At 37.1% G+C, this 21701-nt stretch overlaps 1 protein-coding gene across 1 annotated transcript in view; it reads right to left on the bottom strand.

The window, feature by feature from the left end:
* The window catches only part of PNPLA8 (patatin like phospholipase domain containing 8), a 41592-nt gene extending 20293 nt beyond the window's left edge, over positions 1-21299 (bottom strand). Inside the window, exons 1-8 of the mRNA XM_062583644.1 lie at positions 21151-21299; positions 19174-20384; positions 18608-18757; positions 17217-17368; positions 14623-14717; positions 8291-8462; positions 4035-4092; positions 1097-1291 (exon numbers count right to left, since the gene is read on the bottom strand). Of these exons, the coding sequence (XP_062439628.1) occupies positions 1097-1291; positions 4035-4092; positions 8291-8462; positions 14623-14717; positions 17217-17368; positions 18608-18757; positions 19174-20292 (1941 nt within the window). The 5' untranslated portion in view covers positions 20293-20384; positions 21151-21299. The remainder of the gene's footprint in view (positions 1-1096; positions 1292-4034; positions 4093-8290; positions 8463-14622; positions 14718-17216; positions 17369-18607; positions 18758-19173; positions 20385-21150) is intronic.
* Positions 21300-21701: the final 402 nt, after the last annotated feature.

Below are 21701 nucleotides of genomic sequence, written 5' to 3'. Positions count from 1 at the left end.
TTGATCTTACATTTACTTGCTACTTAAGCATTATTTATGACCCTTACACTTTGCTAATGAGTTTACACAGCCTTTTAATGGGCACCATGAGAAATTCAGCATGTGATCCAGGTACAACTTTTTACTAAAAACACGCTAATGTCACTTTAGATGAATAGCTAATTCATCTGATGGGATTGGCTTTAATATAGTTGCAATGCAATACCGTTCTTTAAGTTCTCTTTAAATTCAACAGCTAGAATCCTATCTTTCTTGAAGGGTCTAGGCTCAGTTATCGTCTTTAATTCATTCTGTCACAAATCTGTGACAGATCTTTTTAAAAAAACAAACAATAATAGTTTTCGGTAAATATATACTGTAAAAAGGATTTTTTGTAAATTCAGAGAACTAGAGAACAAACACTGAAGGGGCACTGGAGGACAAGAACACAAATGTTAAAGAAAACTACTGAAAGAATTGATTTCCTTTCCTCTTTACTGCTTCAGATCATTAAAATGGCATGCACTGCTAATAGGAGACATTAAGACATTACTTTGTTCTTAAAGATTTATTTTGCAGTTATCTTCTAAGTTTAATTTTACTGCCACAGCATCTCTTACTCTTTTTGTTAGCTCAGAACCAGTACAGAGCTTAACAAGCAATAACTGGAGGGAATTAGAGTGTAAAAAGAAACCACGCACTAACAAAAGTAACAGTGAAATGCCCAATTTGAATTTTTCACACTTTTGTATTGTTAGATATTAAGTTATACCATCTGTTTAGTGAAATACTGCTGAATGAAATACCAGTTGTAAGCAGGAAGTCAGAGGCAATTTACAACTCATATAAAGTTTCCTGCTCGGCAGAGAAGAAAGGGACAGCAGGAGAACTCAAGTTTGCACTGACAAGATGAACTTTTTAAAGCCTCTCCTCTTTCTAGTTCTGTAAGGGCTATATAAGCTAAGAATTTCCTTTTTTACTCCTACCTATTCCAGGCTTTTCATCTGTCACTAACATACTGGCTTAGTTCTGATTCAGAAATTTATACAACTTTTTTTTTTCTCAGGTATAACATTGGAAAATATTTATTAAAAAAAAAAAAAAGATTTCAACCTACCTGATGAAGATCGTTACCCAAAATATATTCCTGAAAGTAACCTGGTGCAGCTGATGACGCTCTAATAGCCTGCCACAGTTTATACTGACAGCCTCCGATATAATGAGACTTAACGCCAGGAAAGTGATTGTAGTTTCTAAAAACAAAAGCTTTCAGCGGTGTTCCTCTGTTTACAATGGTGCTCACTGCAGCTACCTAGTAAAGTTAGGAGGAACAAAAGTTTCAGATTTGATAATGACAGATCTCCCACAACATGAAGTTCAATTTATACATTAAATCTGGAATTCTATTCAGATCATATTTTGCTCATTTTTATAATGCCTATTTAAATTGAAAAAAGTACAATACAAATTTTTAAAGCACAAAATCATAGCTTCAATTACTGCAGTGAAGAATAATCTACAAAAAAGGAATGCAATTTTTTCAAGTGCATCTGGGGAAGAAGACGAAGATTAGTTCTGATTAAGGCTCATAAGAAAATGAAGACTTGCTGAAACCACAACAGGTGTAGTCTGGTATTAAAACAATGCTATTTTTTTAATTATCTTTCTCTGTAAACTGAATTTCATCCAAGTTCATTAAGATACAGTCCACTGTATTTAATGCTATTGAGTAACAGATTTTACCATATCTATGAATTTGTCCTTTATATGAAGTTTATCATGATCTATTGTCAATTCTATTTGTAAAATATGGAAATATCTTCCTGTGGAGCTCATCACTGCTTTTTCCTGTCAACTTGAATCACAGCTGCAAAGTTTTTGAGATACCTCCTTACAATGTTCTCCTAGGCCATGAAAAATCAGAGAAGCTTAAACTAGATACAAACAGCACCATGAATTCTTCTGATCTTAACACTAGAGAACTGTACGTATGGGAAGGAGGCTTACTGTTTTGTAAGAACATAAAAACTCAACTTCCTACCACCATCCCATTGGCACCTCCAAGTACAACAGTCAGCAGAAAATGTCTTCATTCCAAGACAGGAAATCTGATATTCTGAAGTATGCCCTAAAAGAAACTGCTTTCTACTGGCTATTCTGTGTCTATCAAAATCTATCCACTGACATTTAAACAAAAATGGGGTGTCTTATAAGATTAAAAAAACCTTTTACCTGTATTAAGCAGTCAATTGCAAATGCTACTGAAAATATTAAAACCAATTCTCCATATACATGATGCTTGCTACACAAATAATACCCTATATATTATTTTAATTAATAATTATTTCAAGCTCCTAGGGGCTCCAGAAAATAGTCTTAATTGACGTGAAAAGTGTATTAAAAGTAAGCCCATGTGCAATTCTCACAAGTTTGTAACTAGCAATTTAATAATGGCATGAAATACATGCTAGAAGTGTAAACTCAATTAATTTCTCCTAGAAAACAATTACTTACTGCAACCTCTCAGTTAAAGTCCCAAATAAGCACAAAAAGCTCTTCTCGTGGGAGGAAGCAATCATACAATCACATATAAAGGCTTTCTAGGCTTTTTTGTAAAGCCACGGTAACACCTTCAGTAAAAAGCCACATATGTAGTTCTAAGTGAAAAAGCCAAAATCATATTCCAGTAAACAAAACGTATGAGTGCAAAAATCAGCATACTTTACAGACATAATCACACGGGGCAAGAGTACTTACAATGACGGCTGACTGTAAGAATGTGCAAGACCTTTCAGTGATGATGCACCCAGCCTGGTGATCACTGTTTAGAACAATACTCTTTAGCAGACAAGTGGGTGCTCTATTCTGTATTGTGTACTATTTTATACAGTAGCCTTTCTTTTTGTGAAACACTACTCAACAGCACAAGCAGCTGACACTGTGATATCACTGTATTAATTTCCATTCTTCAACTACATAATTTAAGCAAATCATTTAATTCATAGTAAGTCCACATTTATAAAAGAGAAAACAATAAAATAAAACTTCAAATGAAAATGAGGAATGCACACGTACACATGGTTCGTACTCCATTTGATGAAAGTTTTCTGTTTCTGTCAAAAAAAAAAAGGGGGGGGGGTGTCTGTCTCTAGCCCTATTAAAAGCAATAAGAAAAAAAAAGACCTTTGGAGAATTTAATAGAAAAACTTATCACATTAAGAGGCTTATTTGTCGTAATTCCCCTGTATGCCTCCACTTCATGATGCAGTCTAACTTGTAAAGTAATGAGCACCTTTTGGAAAGCTCCATCTCTCTGTGATCAGAGAAGAGAACACAACACTGTGCATTTTATTTTGATTTTACTGTGCCCTGTTGGAGAGTCACCTCTGCCAGTAATACACAAAGTGGTTACCGTGATTACTAGTTTCAACTCTATTTATATACACATTTTATTACCGAAGAACATGGAAGGAAGCCAAACAGCCCAGTTCAAAGATAACTTCCAAGTCAACATAGGACAGCTTCTCTCTCAAAAAGTAACATGCCAGTGCAGCCTTTTCATGTCCTCATTTTAGACATGGAATAGGAACGCGGTCAGACGAGCACATTTCTATGTTTAGAAAAATGCAAATGTCTTCCATTTAATAGTAAAGCATCGAATATAGTGCTATGACACCAAAACACCTGTTAATTACAGATTGTTCTAAAACATGTGCTATTATATTTCTCTTCTTTCCTCACACACTATCCTTCACCAAAAATAAAATACCCTTGCTTTCTCATCTTTCACTCTCGTGCTGCTGCTGCTGAGTATAACACTCCTGTGATTAATTGGTGCCCTTCAGATGATATAGAAAATAGAGATCTTAAGGGTTACGAACGTGACTGGAGAAAAATGGGTAATCTAGAAAAAGGGAAGAGAGACTCATTTTTCTCACTAAACAAAAGCAGATCACAGCTGCTGTGACAGGATTTCTGGATACTAATGAAATTCTCTTACATAGCACCCCCCACCCTAATCAAATAATAGAAAACCAAACAAGCTCCACCATTACCTTCGGACATTTAGAATTTCTTGCAGTTTCAATCAGAAGATTCGAGCCCATTTTTTCTCTACAAATGTTAAAAAAAAAAAAAATTGAAAATACTCTATCAGTTTAGCATCATACAAATACAAAACAATTAAGTCAGATTAAGAACAGAAGCATTTTTACCAACCCTAATTCTAAAATTTTGCATTTAAAAGAAAGAAATCTTGGATTTTACTTTCAGAACTGACTTTCACATTTCTGCATTTGACTTCAATGGACCAGTATTTCATACTTTCTAAGCTGTTGGAAATATGTCTGAAAAAGTGATTGTGGTCTTGATTCAGCTAGTCAATCACAAACTTGATTAATCCTACTGATTTACAGTTAAATACTTCATGAGGAAAAAAAAAACAAAAAAGCACTTTACTACATTTAAGAATCTCAAAATCAATATCCTTATCAAAAAGTTTTATAGTGATGAAAATTGCTCTCACAAACAGTTTACCACTATGTGAATACAAGCTAATAACAGAACCCACTATTCTGCGTGATTTAGAGGAAAATGAAAGCATTTACATGTAATTTTTCATAATTATAATTCAACATACATTTAATATCCCCTTTTGAAGTGAAATTTTCTCATGTATGTATAAGTTACCATAAATCTCACAGCTATTAGACCAGAGAAACAGCACTACTGATAAGAAATGTAATGTATCATCACATCAGTATTAGGGCCAGTATCCTAAGAACTGACTAGAAGGTACCCTCCTGCATAACACAAGATATTGGAGGATACCAACAAAATAGCTAACAATCTCATGTCAGCACCTACTTCAAATTCAATTTGCTTGTAGTAAAAGTTTAAAAGTCTACAGAGATACAGAGTGGTTGCTCACCTTAAAAATTCCAATAGAGTAAACAAATAAATTTAGCTGTAACATCAGCAAGCTTTTCCCCTACCCTCATACATAGCCCACACAGACACGTGGTGCATCCTCCGTATTCTGCCATTTCTAGTGGTGCCACACTTAAGTATGGCGGTTCTATCTGCTGCTTTTAAGAGATCTACAGCTGCAACTATAGCAAGAGTAGGCAGGAGCACTTCTACTGTTAAGAACAATGACTATCTACCTGGTAAGGTCAGAAGACAGAAGACAACTTAGATACATTCAGGACTTCTGCCATTGTAGGTAGGACAGCTTACTGTTCCAGTAATGGATATCTGTGCTAGAGGGATGGCTGTGTAAGTACACTGGAGAGGGAGAAAGAAAAAGGGGACAACTTCTACTCCTATGGTTGAAGGTCACTGCTGACACAATCCTTACATCAATAGCTCTGTTTTATTCAATTTTTGCCAATAAATGCATTAATTCCAATCTCACAGTAGCTAGCTAGAAGGGGAAGAGTGCCACCTGCATTCACTAATTATATAAAGAGACCAAAGCACACAAACCAGCAAGTAGAAATAATTAAAAATGAAAGATGAAATTGAGAGGTGAGATGCAACATTTATCTACTGACTTCCATCATTTTGATCTAATTCTTCCTAAACATCTGTAGCAAATCTAGACAGGATTGGTGTGTATAGAGGTTTTAGTCCCAAGACTTCCCATCAATTTCACATAAAGAAACACAATTTACAATTAAACAATCGGAGGACAATAACTCCAGTTCACTGCATCTTCCCTATGAGGAAAGGTTGCAACATCTGGGTCTGTTTAGCCTGAGAGGGGAATCTTATCAGGGCCTAGAAATATCTTAAGGGAGGGTGTCAAGAGGATGGGGCCGGACTCTTTTCAGTGGTGCCCAGCAATAGGATGAGAAGCAGTGGGTACAAACTGAAACAAAGGAAGTTCCGTCTGAACATGAAGAGAAACATCTTTCCTATGAGGGTGACAGAGCACTGGCACAGGTTGCCCAGAGAGGTTGTGGAGTCTCCTTCTCCGGAGATCTTCAAGGCCCACCTGGATGCAACCCTGTCTAACATGCTCTAGGTGACCCTGCTTGAGTAGGGAGGTTGGATTAGATGATCTCCAGAGATCCCTTCCAACCTTACTGATTCTGTGAAAAACAATAACCCATTTTTACCTTGTGCATTCAGTTCAGAAGCACACACTATCTCCTTGGAGTTGCTCAAAATTTAACTTGATAGGATCCTGAGCAACTTGATCTAGTATTGAAGCTGCCCCTGCTTTGAGTGGAGATCTTGGATCAAGTCACCTGTAGAGGTCCCTTCCAACCTAAATTATTCATTGATTCTATGTTACACACTTATGTCTAAATTACAGACCATAGTATTAAGGCAACACTCGCATATAGCAATTAAAATATGACCTTTCCTGCAACCTAAGAAAGCACTGCATCTCCCATACTATGCATTTTTGATAGTGATTTATACAGGTTTATTTCCCATGACAAAAGATCAGCTAATTTTCTCTTACACTATTGAAACAAGTGAAGAAACTACTTTAAGTGCAATCTCATTTTTAGCTTAGTATACACAATTTAGTGTCTATAACAATTTAATATCCACGACCTGAAAGAAGATTATTTGTCTCATAGTCCTTTTACATCTCCATCAGTAAGAGATTCCTGCCCGCCCTACAGGAGTTTGGGTCAAACACACTCTGACTTTTATTTATTTTTTTAAATCATTTATGTAACAGCTATTGAAAAATAATTACCCAGCAAGTTATATTTTGTGAAGATAATGCTATTTCATTTCTAGGAAATATTGTACACACTGTCCATACAGCAGAACACAGGAAAGTTTCCCAATATCTAAGTACAGCCCTAATACATTTTGACTCCCTCCACATTTGAAGACGCTATTCCCATTCCACTCCTCACCTTCCTGAGGTCAGCATATAGATCAAGTGCCCACCACGTCAGGCAACAGGGGCACTAGAACTGTAGCATACACTACAGACCACATGTTTCTCCATCTACCTGATGACTAAGACATATCCAAAGAAGGAAGCTCTTCCTGCAGAAAGAACTGACATTCATATCAGATGATATAAAAGATACCAAAATGAACTAAGGAGCAAAAGTAGTACTAAAAGAAAAAAAAAAAAGCCAAAAAACACAACCCCCCCAAACCCCCCCAAATCTAAAGCATATCAGCAGACCTGCCTAAGAAAGCTTAAGGGGAAGTCTAAGATATTGTGTTTAGGTTAGTAGTGAAAACTGGTAAAGTGTCATATTTAAAATATCAGCAATATGCTTGTCATTTCCAATAAAAACAATATCAAAAAAATCAAGCAATCTTTGCTCAAAGTAGATGCCTTCTGCTTTGATAATTTCATAATCATTCATAATCATTACCAAACACTAATAAAAGCCTGACTTTGTGGTACGCTTTCTCGGGTGTCAGCACAAACATTTGTGTAGTGCAGTAATGACATTTAGAGAACTGGCTAAAGTCCACCTAACTCACCTGAAGAGGGGAAATACTTCCCCCCTCCTCCTCCTCCTCCTCTGCCTTTTCCTTCCCCAGCCCAAGTTTCAACTCTAATCAGTTCTTATTTGCTGACTACATTCACACTTCAGTTGCCACAAAGGAGGTGGTACAGCACAGCGTTTGGAATGAGTAGGTTTAATTTCTTTCAGTCACAGCACCAGCTTAAACTGCTGCAGAAACTATGACAATAGTTTGCTGAGAAATCTAAACAATGGAACTATCTTAATATGAATGGAAACGAATAAAGTAATAAAACTTATGATAAATAATTTCTTCCAGTGCTTTTACCTAATTATCTACTAATGCACTTCCAGACATATATATGAACAAACATATTTGACAACTTTGAAATAGTGGAAATATTTTTTCAGTGCAATCTTTCTAGCTCATTTCTCTTTTCAAAGAACAGGGTAATGTGCAAAATGCCTCATTATTGCAGTTAAGATCATAAATCCTAGTAGGGCATACCATTTAATTTCTTAACTTGCCACCCACAAGAAAAAAGGCACAGCAAGAGGCTAGTAAAATTTGTAATACACCTACAATAAGTCAGATCAAGCACAGCAGAAAGCATACAGACATATAATCATAAATTAGTACACTAACCCCCACTTTATTCCCTGGAAACAGAAATCATTACATTAAAATCTTTCAATATTTTGGTAAATATAACAGTGGGCTATTTCAAAAGAATGAGAGCATATACTAATTCTTTTCACTTGTTTTAAGAATTTGTTTAGCAGTGAAACATAACAAGACTGAAGATTCTCAGACTATTAATCAATTATCTTTCATCTTTTTTTAAAATACTTACTTGAGCATTTTTTCCCAGATATCACTGTCATAAAAGGCATGGCTCCAACCCATTTTGACTGTTCCAACAATGACATTTTGCTTAAAAACATCAGATCCTAACTTGCGATACAGTTCTTCACATTCATCCAGAGGGATATGGAACAAACCCAACATAAAAGCTAATATAGCCCCTGAAAAGAAATATTTTGAAATTTAAAACATACTTTGGAATAACATTATAAAGATGGATTACTATTTAATATAATCCATAGTTTAGGAGAATATCTACCGTAAAAAGGGAGAATCAATTGACATATCATTAATTTATTCAAAGATCATAAACTATCTTTTAAGAGGGTATATTCAAAACAGGGAGAGTTCACTTTCAAATACCAAATTATGAAAGGTTGATAAATGGCATTATTTCACTTCACAGACTTCATCTTTGCAGAAAAAAATACATGGCAGATAGCAAATTAAATCCAATGCTTTATTTGGAAAGAGACGAGTAAGAGAAATCTAGGACAGTTATATGCTGTGGTTTTAACATTATGCTCCAAGTGTGTGTGTGTGTGTGTGTGTGTATGTGTGTGTGTGTGTGTTTTATATATATATCTCCCAATCTGGCAAATTCACTGAGTCAGTAAAGAAAAATTCTAGGAAAATTCTGAAAAAAGAAAGGAGTTCTGACTGTTTTGGAATACACTTATTTGCAACTATTCATAATAATTAGTCATTCATACATACTGCCATCTAGTGTGTGTCTAGAAAAAGCATAATCTAGTCTGGTAGGAACAAAATACAACAGTATCTGAAAAGCATGCTTGCACAATACCATTGAACAGACTTTGGAAAATAAAAATTAATGCATTACTTCAATTCTTAGATATATTAATTATATTAGTATATTAAACTAAACTGGAATGGAAAACATACAAGTTTTAAATCAAATTGTCAAACACCGTGAGAACACGTTAACTACAAGCATTACAAATAGTTAGGGCATAAGGTCTTTACAATTTGGAAATGAATAAAACATGTCTAACACATGAATAAAATAAATTTAAAAAGGAGTAAATACTCGAAATGGATTAAGACTAAAACACTCGCACATAAATAAAATTACAGATGAATTTAAAGAAAATACAACTACCAAACTTCTTTCTTTCCCCCAAACCATACCACCACAATAGCAGAATATCACTGTATTCATGGTATCAATTTTTAAAAATGTAGTCACATTCTAGGCTTACCTGACAAAGCTTTGTCAAAAGAAACTTACCTACCAAATTACAAAATGCCTATGTTAAAAGACCAAGCAGCCATCAACCGCAAAACACAGCTGCTGAATCACACAGACCCTCCATTGCCTTCTTTTTCTCTTTCCAGCACCAAACCCATAACATCACACACTTGTTATTTTGGTCAAAAGTTTCAAAACCAAAAGGCCAAAGTTCGTATCAAGTGCAAGCTCATCTTCCCTTCACCTCCTAAGAAACAGCAGGTAAAACTACAATTCATGTCAGCACACAAGTGGTGTTACATAGTAAGAGTCAAGGTACACATTAAAAGCTTCTGCTGAAATCTGTTGGATTTCAAGCAAGCCAGAAGAGCAAGGCCAAAAATCAAAGACCAGTCTATATTAAATGGTCCAGTGAAAAGCATCTGATTCTCCACCACATCCTTTTTCTGTATTACATATTTCTACACTCCAACCACCACTTGACAGCCAACGCTTCAGGGAAAAAAACCCAAAATAATATCTGAAAGGCTAAAAAGTGTATGTCAGAAAATCTAGAGATACAGTTGGATAGTAAGACCTGAAAGAAAAAAGTATTCCCTCCTTATTCAGGACTGGTAAGGTTTCAGCTGAAGTACTTTATCTGGATTTGAGTGATATTCTTCAAAAGAGGGCTGCAGACTCATTAAGAAAAAAAGCCTCACAGGTCAAGGAATCAAAATAATCACAGGTCAAGGAAATATGCCTCTTTGGAAAGCATGAGTAAATTGGGTATGACAAAAGCCTTTAAAAGCACAAGAGGCTGCTCCAAAGAGAAAGGAAAGAATCTGTTGTCCATGTTCATGGCAGAGATGGGAAGAAATAGATTTGAATTGTAAAAGATTCACAATAAACATTTGGAAAAATTTTTCAAATATAAAGATAGCAGAACACTCAAGCAAATTTCTGTTAGGATTCAAAATCTTAGACAACTGTCAGCAGTGAAACAGGCATAACTGATCCTACTCTGGGAAAAAGAGACATCTTCCTAAGGTGACTTCCAGCTCGGTAATACCATGACTTGACTTTAATGAATTTTCTTGAGAAATACTTCTTCGAAGGGAAAGTTGTTCAAAATTGGAAAAAAAAAACATGGGGTGAAAATTCATCAGCAGAGGTGCCAGCATCATCTCAGGAGACTCCCAATCTGCAGTTCACTGAAGGCACAGAGAATACACTAGGGAAACTATCTGTATGTTGTTCTTAATGCTTTGAGAGAAATATTTGGGGATTATGTCTTTATCTTTCTATCATCTTCTATTCTATAAACACAAGGTGCTGAGCTAGATTGAACGATCAGGCTGCTATAGTACAGTTCTTCAGACTTTTTTAGCTGAGTTAAGAAGGAAGAGTTTTACAACAGCCTGGATACAGATTTCTGAAGCTTTACTCAAACATATTTCAGAGATGGAATGCAACAGCAGGTATAGGAAGAAGTTTCATGACATAATCTTGAGATATATTTATTTTTTAAAATAAAGTACGTGGCCATGAAGATTAAGTAGGTTGTGCCTCTTCTTTCTTACTTAATCAGCTCTGTCTCTACCCCCTGAGTTGCAGCCATCAGAACTTTTCCACTAGACACTTTCTCAGGTGTTCCTTGAGGTTCTGGACCATAGTTATTTTATTCACTCCCCATTCATGTAAACATTTCAGAAAGGGTGCAAAAAGATCTCAAATAGATATTACAGAAAAACTGAAACTATTAGCAAAGCAATTCTGGTACACTTTCTTAGTCACGACATGGACAGAGAAACATAGACACGTGGAAAAATAACTAAAGATTTTAAGCAACTTTGAACAGTTAATCATTTCATCTTTTCTCTCCACTGGCAATCTTAAAATTATATTATATTATTTTACCATTCTTGAGCATGAGAAGTGATCTTGGATTAATTCTATTTATCGTCAAGGAGAACAAATTCATGGAGTTATGAGGTGGCCAGGAAGCACAGCAACAAGTGTCTAAGCATTCCTAGTAGAAATAGTAACAAAAGTAATCCCACCACACAGGTTGACCTGAGAGAACTCTCATCTCTCACAAATGCATGCACACAGACTTCACCCACCTCCAAAACTAACAATTACAAAGACCAGTGCACTTCAGATATCTTCACAGTAAAATGCACTGGAAAAAACACACTTGCAGAACCTTTCATCACAGTACGTCAATGATCAAATGTCTCATAGGAAGGATTTGAATGCCACTATTTATTACATCAGTATGGAGATTTAGGAAAAGTGTCTTTCTGCAGTTCTTGGAGGAGGCCAGCATATTCGAAAACGTAGTGGTAATCACATGATCTTAATGCTATAAACTGTTCCCCGTGATCTAATCAAAAACACACCATCACTGTGAAGTTTCCTTCTGAGTGATTTATTTGGAAACCATGTGAGCATTAGGAAAAAAAAAAAATCAAAAAAACAAACCCTGCACAAGCTCCATCCACAGTTTCCCTGGAGACAAGAACTCCTCAGCAAGTTCAACGTTGTGTACATCTATGTACAACATAATCTACAGAGATTAGTGATAACTGCCCTCACAGATTTCTCAGGCAGCTCAGTTCATGGGGCAATGACACTCTCTCCTCTCAAAAGATCTTGCTTTCATCCTTGTTTTTTTGCACAAACTTAGTACAGAATTCACATTAACTTGACTCCCCATACAGAAAAAAATTGTGTGTATGTATATATGTACATATTAATTGGCCATCACTGCATTTCTCAAACTTACAGATTGTCTGATGCTTCCATGCTCAAGAATCATGCTCAACAATAGCCTTGGGACCTAAATATGCAGGGGCCCCCTACAGTGATCTGTGTGGCTGCTCCCATTTGCTCCCTATGACCACCAGTGAAGAGAAGTACAAAGAAACTAACTACAAGGACAGGCTCTGTGCTGCTGAAATTGTTATGAACTGATTATTTCTAAATCTCAAAGTAAGGTAAAGATTATGCTAAAAGATAAGATTATGCTAAAGCATAATAAAAGATAAGAATAGAATGAAGAACCGTAATATCCAAAGACATTCCTCCTATTCTTTAATACACTACTAGCTTCTATAAAACCCACTGCTATCTTCTCCCATTCAGAACCTAGTGTATCAAACACAAACCGTAATGGAAAAGGGCACAGCTAGCACAAGCTGACAGTTACGTACAACCTTTCCCAGCTATTCACTGTCACCTGCTGCAAGTTCAACTAGTGCAGACAAAAGCTTGCTAGGGTAAACAAAACTTAAGAGAACTTAGGAAGGCATTAAAAAAACCATGTTAAGTATTTATCAGCAGTTACAAAAAACAAAAGCTGGTGAAAAGAATTAAGTCAGTTATAATCAGAGTACTGGACTCAAACTGAGTAAGAACAGTCGTTCTCTCTATCAAAGATAAAAAAATCTTAATCATGATTGAAGGAAACATTAGAAAGGTGTTTTATTAGTGAAACTATCTTCCAAAAGAAACAACACCTCACTGCTAAAATAATTTACATACAATTTCTTCAAATGCTATTAAAAACGTAAAGCAAAGAACCACACTGCACCCACAAATGAGTTCTGTCTCATAGACCCAAACATTCTCTGCTTCCCTACAATTTTCAGTCTCCTAAGTATATCTTTGGAGACACAGACTGCAACATAACTACCCACGCTGATCCCACGTTTAAAGTATTTCAGAATTTAAAATTGCATCTGAAGATAGGTTTAGTGCAGAAGAAGTGGAAAAGGTGGGTTTCTAAAGGAAACTGAACTGCTGAACTACAGCACACTTCTTATGTTTATCAGCATCATGCTGCTACTGGTTTGGCATCATCTCTAGAAGAAACTTATGTTTTGGACCTTCTGTCTTCTGAAGGAGAAGTAACTGATCAGTGAATCAGAGTAATTAAGGTTGGGAGGGGCCTTTAGAGATCATCTCACCCAAATCCCAGTTCAAACAGGTTCAATCAGAGCAGGTTAGAATGAATTAGGACTTCGTTCAGCTAACTTTTAAATCTCCATGGATGGAAATTTGAAACTCAGCGTGTGCAACCTCTCTCAGCGTTTGACAGTCCTCACAATGAAAACATTTCCTTATAGCTAACTGTAATTTCCTTCACTTCAACTTGTGTCTGTCAGCTTTTCTTCTACTACTGTTCACCTTCAAGAAGAGTTTGGCTCCACCTCCTCCATATTTTCATTAGGAACAGCAGTAGGGTCTCTCCTTAGCCTTTTCTTCTTAAGGCTGAAGAAACCCAGTTCTCTCGCTGTCTCCTCATGTCACATCCTCCAATCCTCTGACCATTTTGGTGGTCCTCTGCCAGACTTACTCAGTATGTCCATGTCTGTCTTGTACTGAAGAGCCCCAAACCAGATACACAAGGGTCAGATAGAGGGTTCTCAATGCGTTGGGTATATTTTTGTTAATGCAAGCCAGTATGTGGTCAGCTTCCTTTGCTATAAGGGCACACTGCTGACTCACCTTCAACTTGTTTCAAAAGCACCACTTTCCTTCCTGAAAAGCTACTTTCTAGCTAATTAGCTTCCAGACTGTACTTTTAGATAAGGTTATTCCACTCCAGGTGGAGGACGTTGTATTCAGCTCTGTAAAACCTCCTGTGGTTTCTGTCAAGTCACTTCTCCAGCCTTTGAATAAAGGCCCTCCAGTGTATTGACCATTCTCCCTAATCTGGTATTGCCCATGATCTTGCTAAAACTGTGATCTATCCCACTGCTTAGTTCATTAATAAAGACTTTAAACACTGCTGGCCCAATATCATTCCCTAAGGAATGTTACCTTATTTTTTTGGAAAGCCCCAGAAATCTTTGCCTCTCTGTGTAAAATGAGGCTTTCATATTCACCTAAAAATGACAAATCAGTTTGCCATTTTAATTAAAAGCAACAAGTACATCACTAATCACCCTAAGCTTTTACCTGGAAGAAGGAAAAAAGCAAGCCTTTAGAAGTCACACCTGTACTTTCCCACCTTACACTTACAGCTAGAAACCTGGCAAATCCTCCAAAATCTACATTTAACTTCAGATGTTCTTTTACCATATTGGTAGCAAAATTCCAACTTGTAGATTAAGAATTACCTGTGCTTACACCACAAATGTAGTCAAAAAGATGATGAATAGGCTTTCCAGTAAGTTCTTCTAGCTTCCGTAGAGTCTGAAGTGCGACTAAACCCCTGGAATATGAAAACAGAGCTTCATACACAGTGGTAGTTACGTTATAAGCTCTAATTAAGTCTACCTGTGCTTAATTATAATTAATTATAACTAACAACTACAACAGTAAGAATCCTCCGGAACACTTCAGGGAACAAAGGAACAATTAGAAATGAAAAGATGTGTATTAAATATAAACGTCAGGCATGCTTGAAGAAGTACAATTCAATTTCGGTACTTAACAGCTACAATTATATTGTTTTGTAGCACAGCCTGAGGAATATTCTGCTTCAAGGGATGCAGACTCAAAATGAATTCTGGCTGCATTCACACTCATAGCATTTAGCCCTCACTCTTTGCAGACCCATGTAGAGCCCCTTGCGACATAAAGGGGATTATTTTTCTGTAGGTGTTTTTCCATCTCAATTCAATGTGTCTGAAATAACAGTAGAGATGTGTTCCAACCCACGACTTGTGCTTCTAGAGCATGAAATTGAGAGCGTCCGTTGCATGCTGGGAGGCATGATGTGAGAGCATGCAAGGGTGCAAACTCCGCTGGAAGAGCACTGGAGGACTGTGTATAGCAGGAGAAGTGCCAATGCAAGTGCCACATTTCCAGTACTTTCTGCTGAGAAGGGCCTCTCATGCATGCTGTTCCTCAAATCTGTCTAGGTTTGGGCTAGCTGAAGAGACAGTCAACCCAGTCCAAAATTATAACCAGCTGAAAGCTATCAGTTAAGTAGCACAATAATCAGTGGCCAGCGCTTAGGCTCACAGACATAGCTATTGCTTTCAAAACATAAGATGTCCTAATGAAGACAATTGGGAACCCCCCAAAAATCAATAGCAACTTTCTCAAAATACTGCTCTGTAAAACATACTACAAAGAACACTCCTCCATTCACAAGGAGGCATACAGAAAAAAACAAACAGTTCTATATTTATAGAATAATAAAACAAATATGAATTTATTAATGAGTATGTACAACCAAGATATCTTCATATTTTATTGGGGCAAAACAGTATCTTTATACTCAAAAGTATAGCATACTTCTCTTATCCAAGTTAGAATTTATTCTATTTTTCATAAATACTTGAATTTAAAATATTTTAATAATTATACATTGCATTAAATAACATATTAGTCTCATTTTCAAATATTAGTGTTTAGTATAAACACCAAATTTACAAAAAAGTCAGTTCTGATTAAAATATGAATGCAGTACATGAAGGCAACTATTTCACATATCTGTTGGCAAAATGCTAATATAAAATAAGGCAAATTGCAAAAAGTCCTTATAATGTCACTCTCCTAGAAATCTAACAAAATTAAAGTATTTTATTTATATATAGGTACATTATTATTGAACATTAAACTAACAAGCACGCATTACAGTTTTTCTGCCACAGACAATACTATGATCAACTACATTTCCTCAAGGCTGAAACTTAGTTTTACAGCTCTTCTGTAAGCCTGCAGTACTAAATGAAGCATGTGACTGAAAACATCCACAGTATCATGCTGTTATCTGCAAAGAATTCATCTTTCTACTTGCTCAAAACTGTGTATTTTACACTAAACTTTTGAAATCGGAGATTAAAGGTGATGATTTTTGGAAAATATCAACTAAAATAACTTTGAAGTTGTGACACAATTATTCCTAAATGAGGACAAGTAATTTTGATGTGAATAAATAAATACCACGGATTTACAAAAAGTTTGTGGAAGTGTTTTTGACAGTTTTGCAACTGCAAAAACTTAGCATTTTGCTTCCTATCAGTAAACATTTCTGAATCAGCACATAATTGCAAAGAAAGTTTTTCGTAAAAACATCAGGCTTAAGTTTAAACACGCATCGTTTTGGCACTACTCTTTGCATAAATTCATGTAAAGCTAGAGCTGAAGTAACTAGGGATGTTTGAGGGGGGTGTGTGTGTGTGTACGTGTGTGTGTGTGTGTGTGTGTGTGTGTGTGTGTGTGTGTACTCAAGTAAAGAAATGCTAGCTGAGAAGAAATATAAGTTTAGAGCACTGGTAGCATAGCTTTTGTCAATAACCTGTTCATTTTTCATATAAGACTAGTGCTGCTAAGGTAGGTCACCCTCCAGAAAGATGCAAGAAACATTTTTATATTATTAGGTGAATACAATTATAAAAGTATAAAATCATTCTAGCATTTCACACCAGTTTTGGATTTCTGAAATCAGGATAAGCAGTCTGATCCAAATAACCATTTATTTCCAGAGAAGAAATAGCAAATCCAAGTAGTACTTATGCATATAGTTAACCTTAAATAGATGAATTATTTCAGTGTCATAGGACTAATGATGCATGGAAGTTTAAGTACAAATATATACAAAAATAAGTATCCATGACTTGCATAGTCATCTGTAACAGAATTGTAAATCATAAATTGCAGGTTTGGACAAAAAAATTATTGGAGAAAGACTGAAATTTTGTTAGGCGTTACAGTATGAGAAAGCCAAAAACAAACAGAAAAAAACACCCCAAGGTTTTACCTTGTTCCTCCTCCATCAATAGCGAGGACTCGAATTCCCCAGCCTTTTACAGGGTCTGTATATCCAATTATAGCTAAAGCCTCTCTAACAGCAGCCTGAAGACTTTCATCATTTGCCTGTCTCAGGCGCAGTAGGCATGGAATTAATTTTTCCTATAGTTGAAATGAAAAATCTTTGTAATTATTCAAATGTTTATACCAAATGAATCCAAATCTGAATATACTAGTTTGGCACTTAAGTGTAGATGTAACATATTAGTTAGTCCCCCAAAATTGTTTTTAAATATGTATTTACTATCTCTATTTTGAACATGAGAAAGAAAGAAAGGACTTCAACATTATGTAGCTCCCCTCCTTCTCTTATTTTTAATGTAACTTCCTATCAGAATTAAACACGATGAAATGTAAATCTTTCTAATGTAGCTATAAAAGCCTACACTTACTAGCAGTTTAGTTTTATTAATGTTAATTTGTTACATTGGCCAAATATCAACTCAAATATTAAGTATAATGAGTATCACTAGGAGCCTGGATTTTGCTGAAAAAGTACCACACTTAAATGCCTTCAAAGTACATTAATATTGTAACAAAATGACAATTAAAATTCTTCCTCACACTAAATCATTTCTAAATTTAAAATGACTCTCACAAAAGCATTCAAAAGATAATTAAGATGGAAGTAGCAAGTATACCCTTTCATAATAAAATAATTCTCAAGAATTATTCACAGGCATGCCCAAACCATAGCCTTGTCAGGACAATTCCATCTGACCTGCACTCAGTTCCCAGAGGTCTCTCTTTCAGCAATGCTGCAACCTACATCATATATCTGTCACCTCATATAGAAAAAGACCTGGCACTGAGAAATACTATGATTTGGCTAATACTGCTACAATAATCTATTGTCCACCTCCTGTACTCTCACTCCGTGTAGGAAAGAGAACGTATAGGACTAGATTACGTTAACTTACTTGATGATTAGTCTCCACTCCTGTGCTCTCTTTTCAAAGGGAGCATGCAAAGAAGCATCAAAACTATTCTGCATATGTTGATCAACTGTATTTCCATTTGGTCTGATCACTTACAAGAAAGGCTACAGTGTATGACCTTCATCTACCACTAGAATAAGCTATATTATCTATCCACATGGCAATGCTGTATGCTTCTAAATTTAATATAGCAACCTTAAGAGTCCTAAGCTATTGATAATTTACACACAAATCTGCTTGAACCAGCTAAAAAAGTAGTAGTAAAGATTACTGTTTTTTACTACTACAAGTATGACAAGTCACAAAAGAACAAAACATCACATCATTCTGTAAGAGTTTTTTTTTTTTTTTTTTTTTTTTACCAGGTACTTATTGCTTGCCCAAGCATAATAATTATTTGTACCTTAATTGCAACGCCTCTGCTCTCTGGAAATTCCAGAAGATGGTAAGTCAGTTCTTCAACCCTGTTGATACAGACTCTTCGATTAGAGGATCTTCGTAGGGCTTGAACTAAAGCCCGAGTCCTATTATCAATACTCACTCTTGCAATAATCTAAAAAAAGATATATAGAGAACACAAAAACTACTCCAATAATGCACGCATAAAACTTGTCAAGACTAATTCCAAAGGGTTATTTTAAGAATTCTCAGAAGTAACAGACAACATGTTGTACTAAAGGTCTGTTACAGGCTCCAAATAAGGGTGTCTTAAACGTAAGCACCCACCCCTTTGTTGTTTGTTTATCAGGAAATAAGTAAGTCAGGCTCACAACAACAATACACCAAATAATCTAGCTTCAATATTTCCACTTGAAATAAATACGCTCTTTCATAGTCCAAATATTATAATTTCAGAGTTGCACTGAAAACATAAAATTACTTTAGCAACTAAAAATATACATATATACACAGACACATATATATCTACATACAAAAATAAAATATAAAAAACACTAAGCAAAGACCTGCCTTTTCTCTCTGAAGAGACAGTTGCTTTTGCTTCTCTTCCGCAGTTTTAGTCTCACTTGTCTGGTCCTCCTCATCTTTCTCAGACATTTCTTGTTCTTGTTTACTCTTCACTTCTGAAGCAACTTTTGCATCAGATCTTAACTTGGGAACCAGCCCACCAATGTAGCTGTCTACAAAAGCTTGTACACTATTACTGGGATATGAAAGGAAGTTTGCAATACTTTTTTTAGTGGAAACTGGAAGAGCAGCATTTGTCTTTTCAGCACCCAGAGTCTCTGCTTCAGGAACTAAAGCAGCTGCTGAATTAACGCTATTTTCTTCACTCATTACAGTATTTTCTGGTGAATCAAGCTTATCCCTCACTTCATTTTTAGAGTCCTGTAATAAAGCATGCCCTTTTTTCTCTTGATCCATAACAGAACTATTATTAAAGTACCAGTTAATATGGTCTGCTACAAAGTTGTAAGTCTCTCCAAAATTTGTAGAGAAGTAGCTTATATGAAAAAGGTGGCTTTTAGCATATGTTGAATCTTCTGGAGTATCCTGGTTAGTAGCATTTGAACTTATCAATGCAGACTCCAAGTTTTCTTCTTCAGCATATTTTTTGGCAGCTAGGCCACTGTTGCAATCTTCCTGAGTTCTGGCATCTATGACTTGTTTATCATTTTCTAGACTTGCCTTGAGGTTATTTCCATCTGCATTACTTCTGGTTGTTTTTCCCAGAGTGCCTGAGTGTGGCTTTAATCGAGCTATTCGTGAAACCAGTTCACTGTGAGTGCCAGACACTGCCTTTGAAACAGATTCTATAGTACTCTTGATTCGTGACATGCGATTGTTCACTTTTGCAAGTCCTTTGGAAGAAGAAGTTAAAAGTTTAGAAATTCTGTCATATAAAGGGTCATGGCTGTAAATCTGTTTGTTACACCAAAGTGTTCTGCTTCTGGCCCATTTACACTGAGGCTTGTTTGTATGCAAAACTCTAAAATGAATGGCATGATTTATCCTCCAGGAGAGTTTAGGGCTATACAAATACAGGTATTTATTTCTTTGCTTCCACCAAAGACTTCTTGGGTTAATCACAAAGCACAAATATGCATCTAAAGATAAATAAACTGTCATTACTTATAAATAATTGCACTTCCCATGTGTCGCTTGTCTACTTCATTCCAGAAAATATAATTCAAAAAACAAGTCTCACATCATGGTGTTATCTGAAACAGAAAAAAAAAGGGGGGGGGAACAGAAGTAACAAGTTAAAGTAAAATCCAAGAGACGTTCAAAGGACATGCAACTTCTTTATCTTTCTATTAAAGGCAGAAAATATTCATATTAAACAATCCCACAGGGATACCTACTGCTCAGGTAATACCATCCTAGCACATCAATGTAATTCCACCTTGTGAAAAATGCAACATCTGTCAAAAGCACATAGTGGCATATAGAAAATTTCTAACTATTTTTTCCTAATACACAGAAAATCATCCCTTTGTCAAGTTATCGCATACAGGGAGCCAAATTTCAAATGAAATTGATACTGTATTAAATAATTTCATTTAAAAATTCCCCCTAGGGGAGGAAATGCACCAATTCTTTGAGCAAAACTTCAGCAGAAAGCCACAAATTAGTTCATTACAATCTCCCTGTCCTAAGCGCTAAGGGTTGTACAATCTTAACATTTCTTCTTATAAATAGTCCTAACTCTACATGAAAAATACAGCCACACAGAAACCTCAAGAGCAAGTTGACTTAGCCCTTATTTATCTAAATGACTAAACTCAGACCTTAGACCTAAGTCCTGCGAGAAGTGCCACAAGACTCGGGACAAGATCCGTGGCAGTTGAAGGCAAAGTAGAAAGCACAGGGAATGTCTCCTTACTCACTGTTTCCTCAATGGCAGCCTGACCTTCACCCGTTTCTGCTCCAAACCACCCCGTCCCTCTACCTCGGTCACACCGGTCCAACCGGGCTCTCGCCTACCTCTACGGGGCACCCGGGCTGAGCTATATATACGCACAGCCCCTCTGCTCCGGGAAGGGGAGCGCCTCTCGGTTGTACCCTGGGCCGTTTCGAGAGCAGCCGCGGAGCGAGGGGCCGGGCCCCTCGCTCGGCCCGCCGCGCCGCGCCGCGCCTCCTGCCGGCCGCACGGGCCCGCCCCGCCCCGCCGCTCCCCGCCACGGCCCACTCCGCCGGCGGCCGCTACTTGCCAGCGACGGCTCCCGCCTTGCCCCGCTCCGGCGGCCGGACAGTGCCTGCCGCTCTCGCCAGCAGGGGCGGCGCCGAGGCGGGTGCCCACCCCCCGCCGAGCGAGGCCCAGGGCGCCGGGACCACGACAACGGCCGCCACCGCGCGCGCAGCAGGAAGCTGGGCCGCGCCTCTGCGCATGCGCCCCGCGCCGCCCGCCGGAAGCGTCTGCGGCGGACGCAGGCCTCGCCGGCCGCCGGGGGCGGTGGCGGGGGTGGGAGGCTGGGAGCGTGACGTCAGGCGACTCCTCCGCTTGGGGGGGTCCAGGGGGCGGGACTGGGCGGGGC

The sequence above is a fragment of the Rhea pennata genome, chromosome 1 (assembly GCF_028389875.1).
Source record: "Rhea pennata isolate bPtePen1 chromosome 1, bPtePen1.pri, whole genome shotgun sequence".
NCBI classification, from domain to species: Eukaryota; Metazoa; Chordata; class Aves; order Rheiformes; family Rheidae; genus Rhea; species Rhea pennata.
The sequence above is the reverse complement of the archived record's forward strand: the minus strand, read 5'-3'. Positions and strand labels throughout refer to the sequence as shown.